At 34.1% G+C, this 19,081-nt stretch overlaps 2 protein-coding genes and 1 long non-coding RNA gene across 3 annotated transcripts; 2 read left to right on the top strand and 1 right to left on the bottom strand.

Moving 5' to 3' along the window:
• Nucleotides 1-1,069: 1,069 nt before the first annotated feature.
• LOC101900345 (alpha-tocopherol transfer protein) lies at nt 1,070-11,642 on the top strand. Its single transcript, XM_005189962.4, has 6 exons — nt 1,070-1,421; nt 7,866-8,025; nt 8,128-8,209; nt 10,839-11,144; nt 11,275-11,411; nt 11,474-11,642. The coding sequence occupies exons 1-6, from the start codon at nt 1,331-1,333 to the stop codon at nt 11,517-11,519; spliced, it is 822 nt and encodes a 273-aa protein (XP_005190019.2). The 5' UTR covers nt 1,070-1,330; the 3' UTR covers nt 11,520-11,642.
• Nucleotides 11,643-14,415: 2,773 nt separating this feature from the next.
• Nucleotides 14,416-18,380, top strand: LOC101900170 (CDP-diacylglycerol--inositol 3-phosphatidyltransferase). Its single transcript, XM_005189961.4, has 5 exons — nt 14,416-14,661; nt 15,059-15,193; nt 17,150-17,303; nt 17,371-17,531; nt 17,601-18,380. The coding sequence occupies exons 1-5, from the start codon at nt 14,610-14,612 to the stop codon at nt 17,771-17,773; spliced, it is 675 nt and encodes a 224-aa protein (XP_005190018.1). The 5' UTR covers nt 14,416-14,609; the 3' UTR covers nt 17,774-18,380.
• Nucleotides 15,058-17,113, bottom strand: LOC131800839 (uncharacterized). Its single transcript, XR_009341605.1, has 2 exons — nt 16,394-17,113; nt 15,058-15,566 (listed from the first exon to the last, which is right to left on the bottom strand). It is a non-coding gene; the product is annotated as an uncharacterized LOC131800839 (long non-coding RNA).
• Nucleotides 18,381-19,081: the final 701 nt, after the last annotated feature.

A 19,081-nucleotide genomic window follows, 5' to 3' on the forward strand; every position in this document is an offset into this window, starting at 1 on the left:
ACGGTAGAGATCGGACCATTCCTTCTGGTACCTCCCCCACAAAGGGTCAAAGTTTTAAATAACCAAACGTTTATAAAATCCGAAATAAGCATCAGGTTCTCTTTTTATTTCACACATCCCATTATTTCCACTAACAAAAGGTCCGTTGTGAAGATGGGATATATCGGTCCACTCCTTCTGGTACCTCCCCCACAAAGGCTAAACATTTTGATTATCCATGAAAAAAAGCGTTTTATGTATTCTCACCTTAACTTTTGCGGTGATTGACCCTGCTTTAGACAATATGTTGAGTCTTACAACAAGATCCTGCAAAATTCTGGCAGTTTGATTTTTTTTTTTTTTTGCATATAGAACAATTTTTGTTCGTAATTTTTTCGTAAAAAAACAAAGGAGCGTAGAGCGAGAGTATGGGTCGAAATTGCTCTAAGTCAACCTAAAACTCCTTTGTTTTTTACAGAGGAACCGGCCGACGACTTAAACCAGTAAAAAGCTCTTTAAGTACTTGCACCTTTAAACCATTGAAAAACCTTCTATGTAACTAGTTTATAATATATAAATATTGACAAAATTTTCATTGTAGGACGCCAGGGTTTGGAAACAACATCTAATTGCTTCACTTAAATATTTTGGACTTTGTATACTCCTCCTTAATACGAGTATTCCTATTACTTTTAATTTTCATCATTACGAACAATGTATGAACCTACGCAGACATGAAATCATTCATGCGCATCTAGTTGTTTTATAATGCCGGTAATAGTTGTAAATATATAAATATTATTAACAATTCCAAAAAAAACGGACAGCTGATTCGGCACATTACACATGAAATTGCTACTGTGGATAGCCAAATGTCTACAGTGGGTCGGTGGGTATGTGCGTTCATGCATTTGTCAAAACAAACTAATTACAGCTGTGGAAACAGACAACCATCCAAAAATTGAGTCTTGTTTAAATGCGTGTGTGAGAGGCCGAGAGTACTGTTCGTCTGTCATGGAAAATGAGAGAGGGCTTTATGCGCGCACTGAGGCATTCAATGGATTCAGTTACAAACAACATTCCTTTGAAGACGTACAAAGACTTGCAAATAAACGGAAAATCCTTCGCATCAAATAACAATAACAATAAAGAAAAACACCAAAATAAACAAATGGCTAAATAAGCTAGTTTTCTTTTAAACGCTGCTTCTTAGTTGTAGATATCGCCAGCCTTAAATTTAGTGGAGTTTAAGTTAATATTCTTCTTTACAAATATTCCTGAGTGCAAATAGCAAAATTCTTGTTAAATATACTCCCGAAACAGGAAGTGAACATTTAAAACAAGACCTACAATGCAAGCCAAAGGCGACGAAGAGCAAGAGCAAACCATTGATTTTTTGCAAAAATGGTTTGAAGACAATCCAAAATTGCCAAATAAAATTGGTGAGTGAATATTGTATTAAAATATTTTTGCCTGGGAAATGGGTAGTGAACAAATATTTACTCTAAATATTGTGACCTTTGTGTCAACTCCTTTGTTTATCAAAATAGCTACCCCATCACACGTGTTTAACTCAGTGACCGCCAAAATGAAATCGATAACGATAACAAGATATATTAGGATGGAATCAAAAGTTAGGGGTTCAAAGAATTCTGCAAAGTTTAAAACTTTAGGGTGGGAATACATAAAGCGCTTATTTGGCTGGCTTAAGCCATAGGCTGGCTTCTTCGTAGAGGAACAAAGGAGTTTTAGGTTGACTTAGTTCGATTTTGGCCAAAGGCTCATTTGTTAATTTCCGAAGAAGCCAGCCAAAAAAGCGCTTTATGTATTCCCACCTTTATAGTTTTCAACAATGTAGCATGTACATACGGGAAATAACTCTTCGAATACATTTAAATTTGCAAGATGACTAGCAAATGTATTAGATATCCTATCTTGAGTCGAAATTACTTCCGACCAAATTTATGCTATGTTTACGTTAGAACTTTTTGTAAGGTTAACCTACTTTGAGAGGATTTATTTGAAGTATAAATAATGGATATGACAATTTTAATCCAAATCCAGTCGGTTAACCCATTTATATATAAACGTACTGTTAGAGGGTTCATATTTGGCAGAAGTGGATTTATACATTCTATTTGTGTCTTAATTTGTCCGTATAGATGACTAAGTAATGGTTTGGTAAGAAAAAGCATGATGCTTGAAACTTATGATACTGAGACTTATAAGGTCCTATTAAAGCTCAAGAATAGCTCATTCATAATTTTGCGTTTTAAGTTTACCGATATTTGTCGATAATTCAAAAAAAAAAAAAAAACAGTCAAACAAACCACTTTAGAAGTGTAGGATTTTAGAGTGTTTTAACCAGTGTATTAACTTTCATTAGCAGGATTTATTGCTTAAATCTGGATATGTTCTACCAGATTTACCCATTTACCACCAAATGTTTCTACCCAAGATCTTAAGGTGAGAATACATATAACGCTTCTCTGACTGGCTTAAGTCATTGGCTGTCTTCTTTGTACAGGAACTAAGGAGTCCTAGGTTGACTTAGTTCGATTTTGGCCCTACACTCCTTTATTCTTTTCCAAAGAAGCCAGCAGATGACTTAAGCCAGTCAAAAAAGCTCTTTATGAGCTTGCACCTTTAATACGACAGCATGTTTGTGTCTCATTCGCAATCTATAGCTATCTCCAATAAATCGAAAAGTAGAAACGGGGTGTCAACGTTGCTTAACGTCAGCATTTGGGTGACAGACAAAAAGCTTTTTCTGACCTCTTACTACAGAGTAGGTCGATAGATGATGCAGACATGATCAGAACCCCGCCATGGAAACTAAAACAGGATATCTTAAATCTAAACAGGATGTATATCTCCGTACGTCATCATATTTAAATCATACACGATATAGAGAGGAAATTCCAAGTTTATACGAGATTGCTTCTTAATCAGCAATCCATCATAATTCGTGTTGGGCGCCAACTATGAAATATGTAAAAAATACAGGGTGAGATAAAAAAAACTGCAACCAAGTCATACGCCACAATTTTTACACTTTTTTATTTGAATGAAAGCAAAAAATTTCGGAAATAGCATCAAATTTTAGAATAAGTTTAGATTTGTTCGAATTGGTCACCTTTGACACGAATTATGATCTTCAAACCGCCAATGAAACCGTCACATGCTTGCTTGAGGTGATCGACACTTTGGTATTTTTAGTGCCAACCTTGCTTTCTAAAATACTCCAGACACAATAATCCAACGGATTGGTATTTTGGTGGCCATTGTGCACTGGAAATGAAGCGAGGAACCTCATTTTGTAACCATTGTGCTATGGTGCTGAGTCCTGTTGGAATGTCCAAGGTCTACGTTCAAAATGTTTGCGTGCCCAAGGCTTTAATACACCCTCCAGAATATTTTCGGGATAATATTCGGTCGTCTGATGTCACGGTTGATTAATACGAGCAGAGAACGACTATCGGCTGTTATGGTGGCCCACACCATCACCATGGCCGGCGCTTGAGTTCTGGTGGTCAACTGAAGGTGCACATTTTCAGCTGACCTCTTTGGCGAGTAAACACGATCATTTTGTTTGTCTACAAACTGCTGGACAACGAATGTTTTCTCATCGGAGAAAACCAAATTCGGCAGTTCACCACTTTCGGCCAAGTGAAGCAACTCTCTAGCTCTTTTGAGTCTAGTTTCTTTCTGTTTTTGTTGCGGTGTAAGTTCTTGCAGTTTTGGGAATTTCAATGGCTTTACCACGAGCTCATTTTTCAATATTTGCGAATGGAATATTATGATATGTCCAGCTCACGAGCCATTTTTCGGTCACTGCGAAGCGGGTTTCGATCAAGTCGCTTCTTTACTTTTCCAACCATTTCTGCTGATGTTGCTGTTTTCTTCTGTCCACTTCCTTGACGTTACCAGTATCACGGTAACGAGCGATGGTACGAGACGTGAAAGATTTATTCACATTTAAATGCTGGAGTGCTCTAACGATAGTCACTTGTGGTTTTCCAACCAAATATAAAGAAATCACACTATCACGCTTAAATTCCATCACGAAGAACTTTTTTTCTGGAAAATTCTCACCAAAATGCTTTTGTACGCTTGTGAACAATATAATGAGCTGTCACTGGAATAATTTTAACAGCTATCGGACGAGTGGCTTAGAAATGACAGCAGTCTGATTGCACTTTTTTATTTCACCCTGTATGTTTAGCTTGCAATATTGGCTCGCACACCCAGCCTACCCAAATATCTTCTGAAAATTGATTGCCTATTGAAAAAACGAATATATGGCCCTCTTACTTATTTATTTGAAATTCTATGTAAATGGCATCTAACGATTTGTCATCTCATTGATGATAAACGCTAAATATTATCCAATCACTGTTCGATTAGACATAAATATGCACGGCACAATGCTCTTGCGGTCATTAAAAGAATATTATTGGCGGCAGTGGTGTGAGGCTAACGTCCGAAAGCAATTATAAGATCGTTTTACAGTTAACTGAATATGGATTTCAAAAAATAAAAAAAAAATAATGAAGATACACGTTTCAACAATTTTGTAAAATGAAAGACAGGCACTGGAAGTAAACAAAAAAGGATGCAAATAAAGACCATTATACAGGTCGTGTAAGCACAACGAAAAACTACTACTGTGATTGAAAAGCCCGCATACTGCTAATATTTGTGTGTACATTGTCACACGTTGAATTTGCAATTACATGCGTTTTGAAAATACGATAAATAAAATTGAATTGTTGAATGAAAAATTTTTAAAATTTATAAAAATTGTTGGAAAATGCATATCATAATAACCTCCAATTTCTGTCGTATAAGAAAACGTATAAAAATCTAAAAATCACCAGTAAAGAAAGTCTTAAAGAAAGACTTTATGATACCCTACACCACTTTGCTAATTTAGTAGAGCTCCGCATAACAATTAAAAGTTTTTATGGGAGAATTCAATCATACACGCTATGATTATAATTATAATTTAAAGTTCAAACGACTAAATATGCCGTAGCATTTGTATCTTTCAAATTCGGACTTGCATTGCCCATTTGATGCACAATTAATTTGAAATCGGATAAAGATATATATGGGAGCTATATCCAAATCTGAACCGATCTCCATAAAATTTAGCAAAGATATATCTGAGCTGTATTTGTTATATGAATATCGTTATTACGGAGTGCATATTACGGCTATGGGTAACAAATATAACAAATCGGATGAACAATATATATGGGAGCTATAGCTATATCTGAACCGATTTCGATTAAATTTGACTAATTGGACTAATATTAGACGTTTGCTACACAATAAAAGGTAAATCAGACGAAGTTATATATGGGCTATCTATAAATATATCTGAACCGATTTCGATCAAATTTGGGATACTTATTTTCAGGCCTAATTTGGTTGTATGTTCAAAATTCCATCCCATTTGGACAAATATTAGACGTTTGGTGCACAATAAAAGGTAAATGGGACGAAGTTATGCATGGGAGCTATATCCAAATCTGAACCGATCTCGCTAAAATTTAACAAATGTATTATTGAGTTTTTTTTTTTTTGACCGATCATCTCCAATTTCAAAAGGGTTCGTCCTTGAGCCCAACAAATGATTTGTGCAAATTTTCATCTGGATAGGACAATAAATGCCAACTGTACTTTGTTTACAAAAACACATGGACAAACGGACGGACAAACATGCATAAATCGACTCAGAATGTGATTCTATGCAGATCATCAAAAGGAACTATGGGTCTATCTCGTTTTTTGCCTGTTGCAAACAAATGCACAGAGACATAATACCCTTACTTCTATGTGGTGTAGGGTATAAAAATTGGCTTTTGTTTTCTATCGTTAATGCATCTACCGGTATTTAAATTAAGATTTTAAGAACGTTTACAAACATTTATAACTTTTTTTGATTTGATTTGCCAACTATCACACTTAACCCGTGTGAACGTTGTGTATGTTAACGAGGTGATAGACAAAGTCGTGTATAATATTTCATAATGTTAGTGATGTGTACGGTCACATTGGGCAAATATTTGATGACAAATGTCAAATATTCCTTTGTCACAATCTGTAAGCCAAAACAGCTGATTTTGGAAAACAAAATTATTTGTCAGGAAACAAAAATTTGACAATCCATGGTAGAAGAATATAGGTAGACGCGTCGACACAGCTGCTGGGACAATGAACTGTCAAACTAATTTTGGAATTGAAAATGTTGAATGAAAAATTATTTGAATTTGTAAAAATTGTTGAAAAATGCGAATTATAATAGCCTCCGAATGACGTATTATAAGAAAACATATAAACATCTACTTATATTTGAAAAAAAAATAAATTTTTTGACATATCAATGCTCCCAAGCGTTGATGCATCTACCTGTATTCTTCTGCCATGGTACAATCATTTACTATCATTTATTATACCCTTAGCCATATGGATACAGAGGGAATATATCATCTAATACGGCCAAAACGTGCCTCATCGAAATAACGGTTTTAGACCCTAAGTCTCTTTGGACCAAATCCGTTTCAGAACATTTGGAGTCGATCTAGCGATGTCCGTCCGTCCGTCTGTCGGGTGCGCACGATAACTCTCGAAGGGAGTATCCGATTTGATCCAATGTTGCTACATCGTAATATTATTGTCAAACTTAGATCAAGTTCGGAGATGGATAATATCGGTCCACTCCTTCTGGTACCTCCCACACAAAATGTCAAAATTTTCGATTTTGCTCCAACTTTGCGAATCCTAATATGTTAGGTACGAAAATGGACAATATCGGTCCATTCCATAAGGTACCTCCCCCACAAAAGGTCAAAATTGTGAATAATTACAACTCTCATAAAATGTGATGTAAGAGTCCGATTGTCTTCAAATTTCACATGTCTCAATATTAATATTTACCTAAGGTCTGGTGTTAAGATTTTCAAAAAAAAAATATATTTTTCCTGCACAGAAAGAGAATCGATAATCCGATTTTGTTATAACTTTGCAAAACCTAATATTTACGTCAGTTCTAGGTCAGGTGCAAAAATGGATAATACCTCCCCCACAAAAGGTCGAAATTTTGAATATCCATTAAACTCTTAAAACACTAAATTAACGTCCGATTCCATTCAGACTTGACACATCTCAATATTTTCATTAACTCAAGAACTTTTATAAAGATGGTAGAGATCGGACCATTCGTTTTGGTACCTCCCACACAAAGGGTCTAAGTTTTGAATAACCAAAACGAGCAAATAATCCGAAATAAACATTGGTTCTCTTCATATTACACACGTCACATTGTTTCTACTAACTCAAGATCTGGTGTGAAGATGGGATGTATCGGTCCACTCCTTCTGGTACCTCCCCCACAAAGGGTCAAAATTTTGAGTATCCATGAAGCTCGTAAAACGTAAAATTCCATTCAGACTTGGCACATCTCAATATTTTCATCAACACAAGATCTGGTAGAGATCGGCCCATTTCTTCTGGTACCTCCCCACATAGAGTTCAAGATTTAAAAAAAACAAAATGCTCAAGGAATTCGAAAGGAGCATCCCAATGCATCCATCCATATCCTCAAATTTCCCACATATAAACATTATTGCTAACACAAGATCAGTTGTGAAGATGATATTCATCGGCCAACCCCTTCTGGTACCTCACCCACAAGGGTCACAATTTCCAATACTTATATGTGTCATATCTTGCGAAACAAGTCGGCGATTCTTTACAACTTCCTATATCTAAATATTTCTCTTAACCAGTATTCTGATATGAATATGTAATTTGTCAGAATTTATGATTTCGCATAAATTAATCTGAAAGTATTCAATAATTTTAATTTTATGTTTCAGATCGAATACTATTGACCCGATTTTACTATTGCATGTACAAAAACGTTGAAGAGACCAAAAATCTATTAGAGATAAATTATACCATACGTAATGATTATCCACATATCTTTATTGATCGCGATCCCACTGACGAAGATACGGCCAATACATTTGCCTATGCGTAAGTATTAATTAAGGGATGAACGGAAGAAAAGCTTAAGAGTTCATGTTGCTTAATCCTGTTTGTTTTTTATTAAAATAATTCCACTTTTCTTTTTCAAAGGGATATGGTGCCACTACCAGGCCTAACACCGGAAAACTATCGTATGACCTTTTTACGCCTTTGTGATCCCGATCCTAAAATGGTAATTGTTTTAATTTAAATTTGAAGTTCTTTTGGAGGTCTTCTTCACATCTCCAATGTGTAAAGAGCTCCAAAACGATTTTCTGTAATTGACCTCCTATATTTATAAGATCTTCTATAAAAAGAAAAGAAATGAGTAAAATATTCTGTGAAGAGAAGGCATCTGTATATACGAGGACTATTATATATTTCTGGCTATGCAACACTAATACGTTTACAATATTGTGGACAACAAAGAAAGATTGTAAAATCATTAATGAAAAGCTTTTTATACCCTCCACCATACATAGTATGGAGGGTACATAAAGTTCGTCATTCCGTTTGCAACCCATTGAAATAATTATTTTAAACATAACAAAGTATATATATTCTTGATCAGCGGTACCCCCCGATATTTTGATGATTGTAGCCAAATTCTTCAGTGTAATTGTCCGAAAATCTACAAAAGGATTTTATTCTGGATGAGCTTATTATTATTGTCTATATAGGTTTACGATATCGTATATCCTCCATATAACGGCACCACCCTATAGTCGGTATTTTGATTATTTTAGGTACATTATGCACCGGAGTTGTTTAAAATTTCGTATTTAGAATTCATAATGGGTACTACAACCTAGTCCTCGTATAGGCCCCATACTGCAACAAAGTCAAACCCCATAATTTTTACATTTTTTTTTTAATTTTATTGAATGAAAGAAAAAAATGCCGGAAATTGCATCCAATTTAAGATTAAGTTTAGATTTGTTCGAATTGGTCATTTTTGGCACGAAACTGCTAATGAAACCGTCACCCGAATGTTGTTGTGCGGTATTTTGGCCAATTCCCGGCGAAGCGCTTGCTTGATGTGTTCGCAACTTTGGTATTTTTTAGTGCCAACCTTGCTTTTCAAAATACTCCAGACACAATAGTCCAACGGATTGGTATCCGGAGGTAGTTGTGTGCTGGAAATGAAGCGAGGAATCTCATTTTGTTACCATTTTTGGGTGGCGCGTGCTGAGTGCGATGGTGTTGAGTTCTGAATGTCCAAGGTCTGCGGCCGAAATGTGTGAGTGCCCAAGACTTTAATACACCCTGCAGAATATTTTCGCGATAATATTCGGCATTTATTTTAATGCCACGGTCGATTAATACGAGCAGAGAGCGACCATCGGTTGTTATGGCGGCTCACACCATCACCATGGCCGGCGCTTGAGTTCTGGTGGCCAATCGAAGGTGGACATTTTCAGCTGACCTCTTTGGCAAGTAAACACGATCATTTTGTTTGTTTACAAACCGCTGGACAACGAATATTTTCTCATCGGAGAAAACCACATTCGGCAGTTCACCACTTTCGGCCAAGCGAAGCAACTCTTTAGCTCTTTTGAGTCTATTTTCTTTCTGTTGCGGTGTAAGTTCTTGCACTTTTTGGAATTTCAATGACTTTACCCCGAGTTCATTTTTCAATATTTGCAGAATGGAATATTGCAATATGTTCAGGTCACGAGCCATTTTTCGGTCATTGCCACGCGGGTTTCGATCAAGTCGCTTCTTTACTTTTCCAACCATTTCTGCTGGTGTTGCTGTTTTTTTCCGTCCACTTCCTTGACGTCGGGCTACGCTACCAGTATCACGGTAACGAGCGATGGTACGAGACACAAAAGATTTATTCACATTTAAATGCTGGAGCCACTTGTGGTTTTCCAGCCAAATATAAAGAAATCACACTATCACGCTTGAATTTCATCACGAATAACTTTTTTTCTGGAAAGCTCTCATCAAAATGCTTTTGTACGCTTGTAAACAATATAATGAACTATCACTGGAATCATTTTAACAGCTGTCGGATGAGTGGCTTAGAAATGACAGCAGTCTGAAGTTGGTTGCAGTTTTCTCATCTCACTCTGTATTTAAAAAAAAAAATAAAATTTTTGACATATTAATGTTCCCAAGAGTTGATGCATCTACCTGTATTCTCCTACCATGCTACAGACCGTAAAAAGGGTTCGCTCTCGTAATGGTGCGAATACGTAAAACGATTATATGACTGGTTTAAGTCATCGGCTGACTTCTTCGTATAAGACAAAGGTGTTTTAGGTTGACTTAGTTCGATTTTGGCCCTACGCTCCTTTGTTTTTTTTTTTTTCGAAGAAGCCAGCCTATGACTGAAGCCAGACAAAAAGCATTTTATGTATTCTCACCTTAAGTCATGCTGGAAAATACTTTGAAAACATTTTTTTGTTGCAAAGTTGTCAGGCTTAATCCCATTATTGTTGTTTTTATAAAACAACATTTGTTTATTAGTGGAGAACGATGGTAATGTTTACCATCGTAAGGCAGGGAATACCTACGTTTCGGAAAGAGCCACCAATCCTAATCTGTTCCCTTGTTTTTTGTCTGGGATATTCTCCCCAGAAGTTATTTAAAAAATAACTTCTATGACAAAAAATTTTTTTTACGCAAGTGACGAGATCGTAACTTATATGGAAGAGGAAGCAAAGCCAAAGGAACCAAACCTATAAAAACATTTTACTGTTAAACATACAAACGCATTTTCAATAGGCCAGAAATAGAGCATCCTTCGTATATATGATGTCTTGCATAATTTATATCGAAAGATTTCTAATATACCCATAAAATTCCCCCCACAGATGCACCACACCGAAGATACCAAGGCATTTCTAATGATCACCGATTGTCGTTTCGCCATGCCCGATATTGTGGATGGTGATATGCCATTACTGTCCGAGGGAGAAGTACAAATATTCGATATGAATGGCTATACAATGAAACATGTTACCCGTTTGTCAATTAGAACTTTGCGAACTTATTTGAAGTTTTTACAGCAGGCATTTCCGGTGCGCATCAAGGCCATGCACATGATCAACTGCCCTTCATATTTGGATAAAATGTTAAGGGTGGTTAAACCATTTATAAACAAGGAAGTTTTTGATCTGGTATGTTGCTTAAACCCCCAAAAAACTTCTCCAAAAAAGAATGTAAAGTTTTAATTGCTTTCGGGGTATTGTAAACGAGTCCAGCCAAATTGTCAGTTTACGATTTAGTAACATTTTCTAACATTTCTAGATACATTTTCACACAACCGGTCTAGAGACATTATACGATCATGTGCCCAAGGATATGTTGCCCAACGAGTATGGTGGCAACGCTGGAAGTTTAAGCGATTTAAAGGAGCAGTTTAACAAAACTTTATTGGAAAAGAGGTAAGAAGCGAGTTTTTAACACGGGTTGATTGAAAATTGAGTTTTAAATTTTGTACTTTCAGAGACTACCTCATGGACCCAAACCAATGGCGAATAGATAATATCTAGATGTTATGTATTATTTAAAAAGTATTTTGTACTACTTGTTTCTGTATTAATTGTTAATTGTTTTATAAATGTTGTTAAATATTTCTTTTATACAAGTTTGTGTAGAATAAAATAAGTGTTCAAATAAGCTCGTCTCGAAAGAGAAAACAAACACATAAATCATAAAACATATGATCTTCGCCTTAACAAGGCAAAACTCGAAAACCATTCAGGATTAGAGATTCTAATAACCTTTAGATGACACATTAGAAAAGAAGCATTTATCCCATGTCACAATAAGGAGGTACAGCAGGTAAAATACAGCACTGAGTCTATGCTCACTGTCAGAATTATTCAAAATTAGATATTATAAGTTGTTTAAAACTTTTAACAATTGTTGTAAATTACTACCATTTGCCAGACGACTTGTTTTAACAAGTCAGCTGATTGCCTGCAGATTTTTACATTTTTATTTACAATTGTCTTACGAACAAAGGAAATAACATATCGTACCATGTGAGAAAGAAGTTGCTGAGTAATTTCTGTAATTAATGTAACCAGACAGACCTAATGCAACATCAATGATCTCTATGAAATTTTCATGGTAGAAGAATTTAGGTAGACGCATCGACACAGCTGTTGGGACAATGAACTGTCAAATCAATTTTGGAATTGAAAATGTTGAATGAAAAATTATTTAAATTTGTAAAAATTCCATATCGGATGATTATGGACAGACCATGTTCACTTAGAAATTAGGTATGCATGGTTACTTTTCCAGCAGGAATTGCCCAGCAACTTCTTTCTGAGAGAGTGACGTAGTTTTATTCTCTTTTGAAAAAAAACTGTGAAAAGTAAACAGACGGAATTCCTGCAAAAACTTGCAAGCAATCAGCTGATTTATCAAAACAAAGCAATGTGTCCGCGAATAAAGGAAATTAAGAATACATGCTGGCGTTCTTCAAAATAAATATGTTTTTGAAATTTCTTGACCAAATATAAATCACCGGAAGGGGAAGAAGAAGAGTTGCTAGCGATTTCAATAAGAAATGTGTCCTGCAAGAATTTGCACACTCTCAGTGAAAGAACAGTCAAAATTGTTCTCTCAAATCGCTCTTTTGAATTAATAGACGACTTCTAGTAACAATTTTAGTTTAACCAGACACACCTTATGTCATGGTAGAAGAATACATGTACATAGATACATCAACGCTTGGGAACACTGATGTGTCAAAGATTTTTAAACGTTTTTTTTTTTCGAAAATAACTAGATTTGTAAATGTTTTCCTATGCGACTTCAATCGGAGGTTGTGATTATAAGCATTTTTTAAACAATTTTGAATAGTTTTTCATTCAAAAAATTTAATTCCAAAATCGGCTTGACAGTTTATTGTGCCGGATACCTGTTTTCTTCTACCAGCAAAAGTTTAAAAAAAAAATAAATAGCCGCATAAAGCTAGTTTACACATCATATTAGATGCAAATGTAAAGTGACTTTTTCAAATGTATATTAATCATATCCAGTTATTCAAGAAACGTTTAATCTATCTTAGTTTATATCGTAATATAAAACATTTAATTTTGCTTTCAAAATGGTGGGGAACTCCTATTGAACTGTTCCAGAACTGCAAAGACCTAAAACTTTTCACTACGATAACTGATTTTTCTTGCTGGTTCTGGAAAAGACTATTACTTTACGTATGACCACAGAATACATGTTCTGTTTCAGAACCTGGAAAATAGGTTACCGTAGTAAAAATGTTTACATTTGCTCTACTCCATAACTTGCAAGAATCTACTAGTAAAAATTTAGTAAAAACTTTTCTATTCTTCCAGATCTGAAACAGACCCATTCTTGTCTTATGAAGTATAACACAGTCTTATGAAATAGAAACTAACATTAAGCAACATATTTTCGTAAATCTTGTTTATAACATAGTTGCTCTCGTGGTACAACAAGGATGTAGAACAGCTTCGTAAAACTACATAAATACAGCCCTGAGACTATGTCCGCTTCCTGTCAGACTCATGGTAGAAGAATATAGGTAGACGCATCGAAACAGCTGCTGGGATAATGAACTGTCAAACCAAATTTGGAATTGAAAATGTTGAATGAAAATGTATTTAAATGTGTAAAAATTGTTGAAAAACGAGTATTATAATATCCTCCGAATGACGTCGTATAAGAAAACATATAAAAATCTGCTTATATTTGAAAAAAAAATAAAAAATTTTTGACATATCAATGCTCCCAAGCGTTGATGCATCTACCTGTATTTTTCTACCATGGTCAGACTCATTCTAAATTATATACAATATATATGCATTTTTAATATTAGTTTCATATCCCGAAAAATGAATGAAATTCCTGGATTTTCTCTCAAGAATATGATCCAAACTGTTCAATCTTTCAATTTCATGACTAAACTGGTTAATAGCTTTAATGCGTGAGCAGCATTGTGCGTGTCTTCCAATCACTGCTTTTGAAAATATTTTGTTTTCATTTTTTCAAAACAATAAATACATACACAAAATTGACAGAAGTCGGGCACACTTAGAAAAAAATTGTTACCAGCTGGTAGCTCTACCTTACCTTTTTATTGTACCATGGTTGATCTGTTCCAGTAAAAGAAAAAAACTACTATTTTGCAATTTTCTTCGATATCACAAGGGAAAATCTATTATTGAAGTAACAACTTTTAAATTCTTGCAGTTCTGGAACAGACCAAGTGTCTTCTTCTGGTTTATTTGATGTGCAAGTTGTAAACATATATTTCGCTAAATATGCCGTGAATATTTATGGAATATAACTACTGTCTCGTTTGGACATATTTACAATAAATCGAGAAATCGATTCTGTTAACAATCGTTATTAGCATTTCGATTATCTATAACAAAAATCGATTAGCCCAAAGTCGACTTAGTTATCCCTAGTCAATAAGAACATAGAATTTAGAACGGAGAAGTTTTGAACAGCAGTGAGAAACGAGTAAAAAAAAAAACAAATAATTTGCAAATTGCAAGTCAATAGCAAAATTGCAAAACCAAATCAAATTAACACAAAAAGCCGGTATCTTTTGGAAAGTCTAGTATTCAGAAAAGAAGATCACAATGAATGTACCACAACATGATAATATTTTTCTCTTCGTGCCAAATTTGATTGGTGAGTAATTAAATAAATACACGCTCTACAACAACAAAAACAAAACACCAGCAGTTGGTTAGATGAGTTGTACGAAATGAAAACACCTGGAGCAGAGAAAAAAGAACATTTTAGCATTCCCAATAAAAGAAACTTGACCAAGAAATTGTGGAAACTGAAAAAAAGTCTATAATTTAATTAACGACCAGAGGAAAATGGCTGTATACACAACCCAAACAACAGCTAGTGGAAAATGAAGATGGTGGTGGTGGTGGTTACATTTTTTTCTGTACATGTTTATTATTAAATTTAGCTTTTGCGCCTAGACGGACAGAACTATGGAACTTTGGAATTTTCTCGACTTCGATGAATTATTATTGAAATTGATTTTAACATTTCTTTTGCATTTCTATTCTAGGGTATGGTCGTATCGTGTTGGCTTTAATAGCATTTTGGTTCATGTCCACCAATTATGTTGTAGCCGGTTGGTGTTATGCAATAAGCGCCTTGCTGGATGCAGTGGATGGTCATGCAGCTCGAGCTTTTAACCAGAGTAAGTAACTGGCATTGCAATTGAATACAAAGTCTGCCATAAATATTTATTACCTCTATCATGTTCTTATCGTTACCTTTGCATTGTGTATATATTGCTTGTTGATTGGCTCTCAGTGAGCCTGCATGTAGGTGGGGTGTGCGAGGTGGTTTAATACATATTGTATGTTTAATCAGCAAAAAAAAAACGACTTTGTTGTTGATTTTATTATGGGTTTGATTTGTTTACGTGCTTGTTTGTTTTTTTTTTTTACTCTCTCACTCTCATATAATGCCGCCGCGCCGGTTAGACTGCTCCACTTTGTTGTTGTTGCTGCTAAGCTCAATAATTCTCCAACACAAATCAGTTATAATGTTTATCAATTTTTTTTGTGCTGGAAAATAATATATCGTTATTACTATTTAAAATGCTGTATAATAATAGATCAATTAAGTATATTGTATGGGAATAGGTATCTAAATGGCATGCATGTTATGGGATTGATAGGATAAAGGGGCTATTGAAAGTCTTTAGATAACAAAATTAAAGTAAAGCAAAACAGTACAATCTCCGTTGCGATTATTTTTTTTTAGATTTGAAACTTTTTAAAATAATCCACACCGAAATTAGGGTATATTTTTAGAAGCTCATAAAAATAAACACTTGTTACCATTTTGAAAGAGGTCAATCGAAGTACCCAGAAAACCCATTGAAAGATCGGCTGAATGGCCAGAAAATTTAATCTGAAATGTTTAGAGAGAAATTCTGTTAAAAGTGGGCGTTCCTGTTTGGAAATAAAAAAGGAGCAAATCAGGAGCATACAGAAAACTAGTCTTGCCATTTCTAATTTTTTTTTTTTTGTTAATTCGACAAGGTTTACGAAGTCCATCTTCTAATAATAAACTGTGTAGAGATTTAAGCACCAGATACATTGTACATGCACATAGAGCTATCTTAAAGTTGCACCCTATCGTAGGTGGCATATGTAAAATCCACCAAAAAAATATTTTGACGGTACTTGAATTGTGACCTAAAACCAACCACAAATATGTACTTAAAGTTTATGGGTTTTTTGCAAGTTCCTTCCATCATATTTTCATATTGGCATTTTGCAGATAAGCTACATTATTTTCTCATACAAGTTTTAAACGAAAATAAGCTTTTGTACAAACTCCGACGTGTTTTTTTTTTTATTCTTATTAAAAGTTTTAACTGTGTTACCTTGACATAACCTGATTATTTAAATTACAGCATTTTCTCTCTGATTTTGGCAAAACTAAAGTTAATTGTTGACGTCTTACCTATATTAAAATAAAATACAACAATGGTGATGATGTCAATTATCTTTTGTTTACATTTTTCCTATTGACGTCACCCTTACAATATGTATATATAGATAGTATGTGAATGAATCTCATATAATTTCCTTATATATTGCGATTCTTTCTTTCGTTTTATCTCAATCAACAAGTGTATTTTTATGCATCACATCGTTTTGTTGTTGACGGACACTCTCTCACAAATGTCTTTGTTGATATGTTTACTTTTTATTTGGTGCTCTCTGTTTTTTATGGTGCCAATTAGGTTAGGGAATGCATATTCATTGCAATGAAATGTTTGAATTGTTTGCTAGCATTTCAATGTCATGGTAGGAGAATCCACCACTTTATATATAAGAGCAATATCGTGGGATTATTAAATTAGAAAATCAAGGCCAAAATTGTTTGGAAAATATTTCCAAACAAGAAAAACAATGTTGGACTTACATGCTTATATGATGATTCATATTCTTTTCTATCTGCTTATTTTTCGTATAGTTTTATAAAATAAGACTTGATAGTTCCATATGTTTTTCAGTTTTACGACTAAACACAATTGTTTACAATCCCATATGTATTTGGAGATGAAGCATTTTGCTATTATTTATTTATTTTGCCATGAATTGTTTATTAAATAGTGATACTTTTTTATTTTTAGGCACACGTTTTGGTGCTATGCTGGATCAGCTTACTGACCGCTGTGGTACCATGGGATTGATGGTAACTCTCAGCTTATTCTATCCAGAATACATGTTTTGGTTCCAGCTGTCAATGGCCATAGATGTGGCCTGTCATTGGCTGTACATGCAAACGTGAGTACTGTCTTAAGGCATGCGGAAATTCGTTTTTATTAATTTGTCTTTTTTTTTTTTTTTGCAGGAGTGTTGTTGTTGGCAAGACATCACACAAAGCCACTGATCTCAGTGAAAATATTGTAATGCGTATCTATTACAAGAAGGATGTTTTGACCTTTATGTGCTGCGTCAATGAAGCATTTTACATTAGTCTTTATGTATTGCATTTTACCACCGGACCATTGCGTAAGTCTTTTACATCTCGTAAGCCCCATAAGACATTTTTATGAAATTATTTTCATTTTTTCGCTCCAGTTTTCGGTATCTCATTGTTCAAAATTGTGGCCGTCCTTACAGCCCCCTTGGCTGTATTGAAGGCGCTGATTAGCTGCATGCATGCCTATGTGGCCAGTATAGATTTGGCTGGCGTTGATAAACGAGAACGTTTGGAGAAACGTGCCAAAGAAGCTAGCAAGCGTTCAGAATAAGCTCGTGCGAAAGCTGTATACAGATTTCCTTATTAGTTTTTAAGATTACCAGTCCAAGACATGCGGGCGTATGTAAGGGCTTCCTTGCAAACTAACATGTCCATATGTTTTTGTTGTAAACAACAAAAATATTATAACAACTGCATATTCCAATTTTATTTATTGTTTAATTTTGTAAAACAAATCTACAAAAGTTAATTTGATTTTATATATAGCTATTATTATTTTTCGCCGATACAAAATTTTGTACATTGTTTGTAGTTTTTTATTAGGTTATTCAATTTTACAATTACGTATTTTTTTAATAATTTATTTAAATTATTATTTGCTTAAATAACTTTTAAGTAGTTAAACAAATTGTTTTGTTGATTTCAGAATTCGCTGAAACCAAAATTTTAATTTAATTTTATTTTCGTCATTGGAAAATGATTTTGAAAAAGTAGAAAAAAAGTATTGTGCAGAAGAACTTTGTTTTTTTTAACTTCTAAATCGAAGTGCAAATATTTTGAGAATTCAACATTTAAACAAATATATTGTTGTAAGCATTTTAAGATAAGAAATATTAAATAAAATAAAACGAAGAAAAATGTTTCAGTGTGTAAATGTACATCTTAAGTGTAATTCTGTTTTATTTGCGGTCAAGTATACTGGACGTATGACTGTACCTTGGACACAGAAAGCCAATTTAATGGATTGACCTAAATAACCGCTGAAAAGAATGTGTAAAATGTATACTGGTATTAATGGTGGGATTCTTTTAACTTTTTTTGCGAAAAAATATCGAATAAAATGTTAAAAACATTGTTACTATCTGTTTTTTTTTTTTTTTTTTTTTTTTTTTTTTGCTAAATTACCAGAAATTATAGTTTACCAAAAATAAAAGCAATTAAAGAAGGGTTGGTATTTTTTTTTATTTATTTTATTTTTTTGAATTTAAGTGGCCCTAAATGTTCGAATCCAATATGAACTGAGGCCATAAAACAATAATTAAATCACTGAAAGTAGTCTTGCAAGCTTTCTGTAAGAATTAAACAAAATTAGATGTAAAATGTTATTCTCATTACTTTGATACTTTTTTAAAGATTTTAAAAGCCGAAAGACGAATTAAAAGACTGGATTTCATATGATATTCAAAATAAACAAGTAAAAGAGCTGTACATTTCTCATAAGCCATAACAATATCAAATTCGAAACTTAAAAAAAATTGGTTATAATGTAGCTAAAATCAGCAAAATACCGAATTTCGGAAGGTACCGTTGTATGGAGTTATACCAAAACGTGGACCTACATGGCCCATTTTCAATACCA

The sequence above is a fragment of the Musca domestica genome, unplaced genomic scaffold (assembly GCF_030504385.1).
Source record: "Musca domestica strain aabys unplaced genomic scaffold, Musca_domestica.polishedcontigs.V.1.1 13, whole genome shotgun sequence".
NCBI classification, from domain to species: domain Eukaryota; kingdom Metazoa; phylum Arthropoda; class Insecta; order Diptera; family Muscidae; genus Musca; species Musca domestica.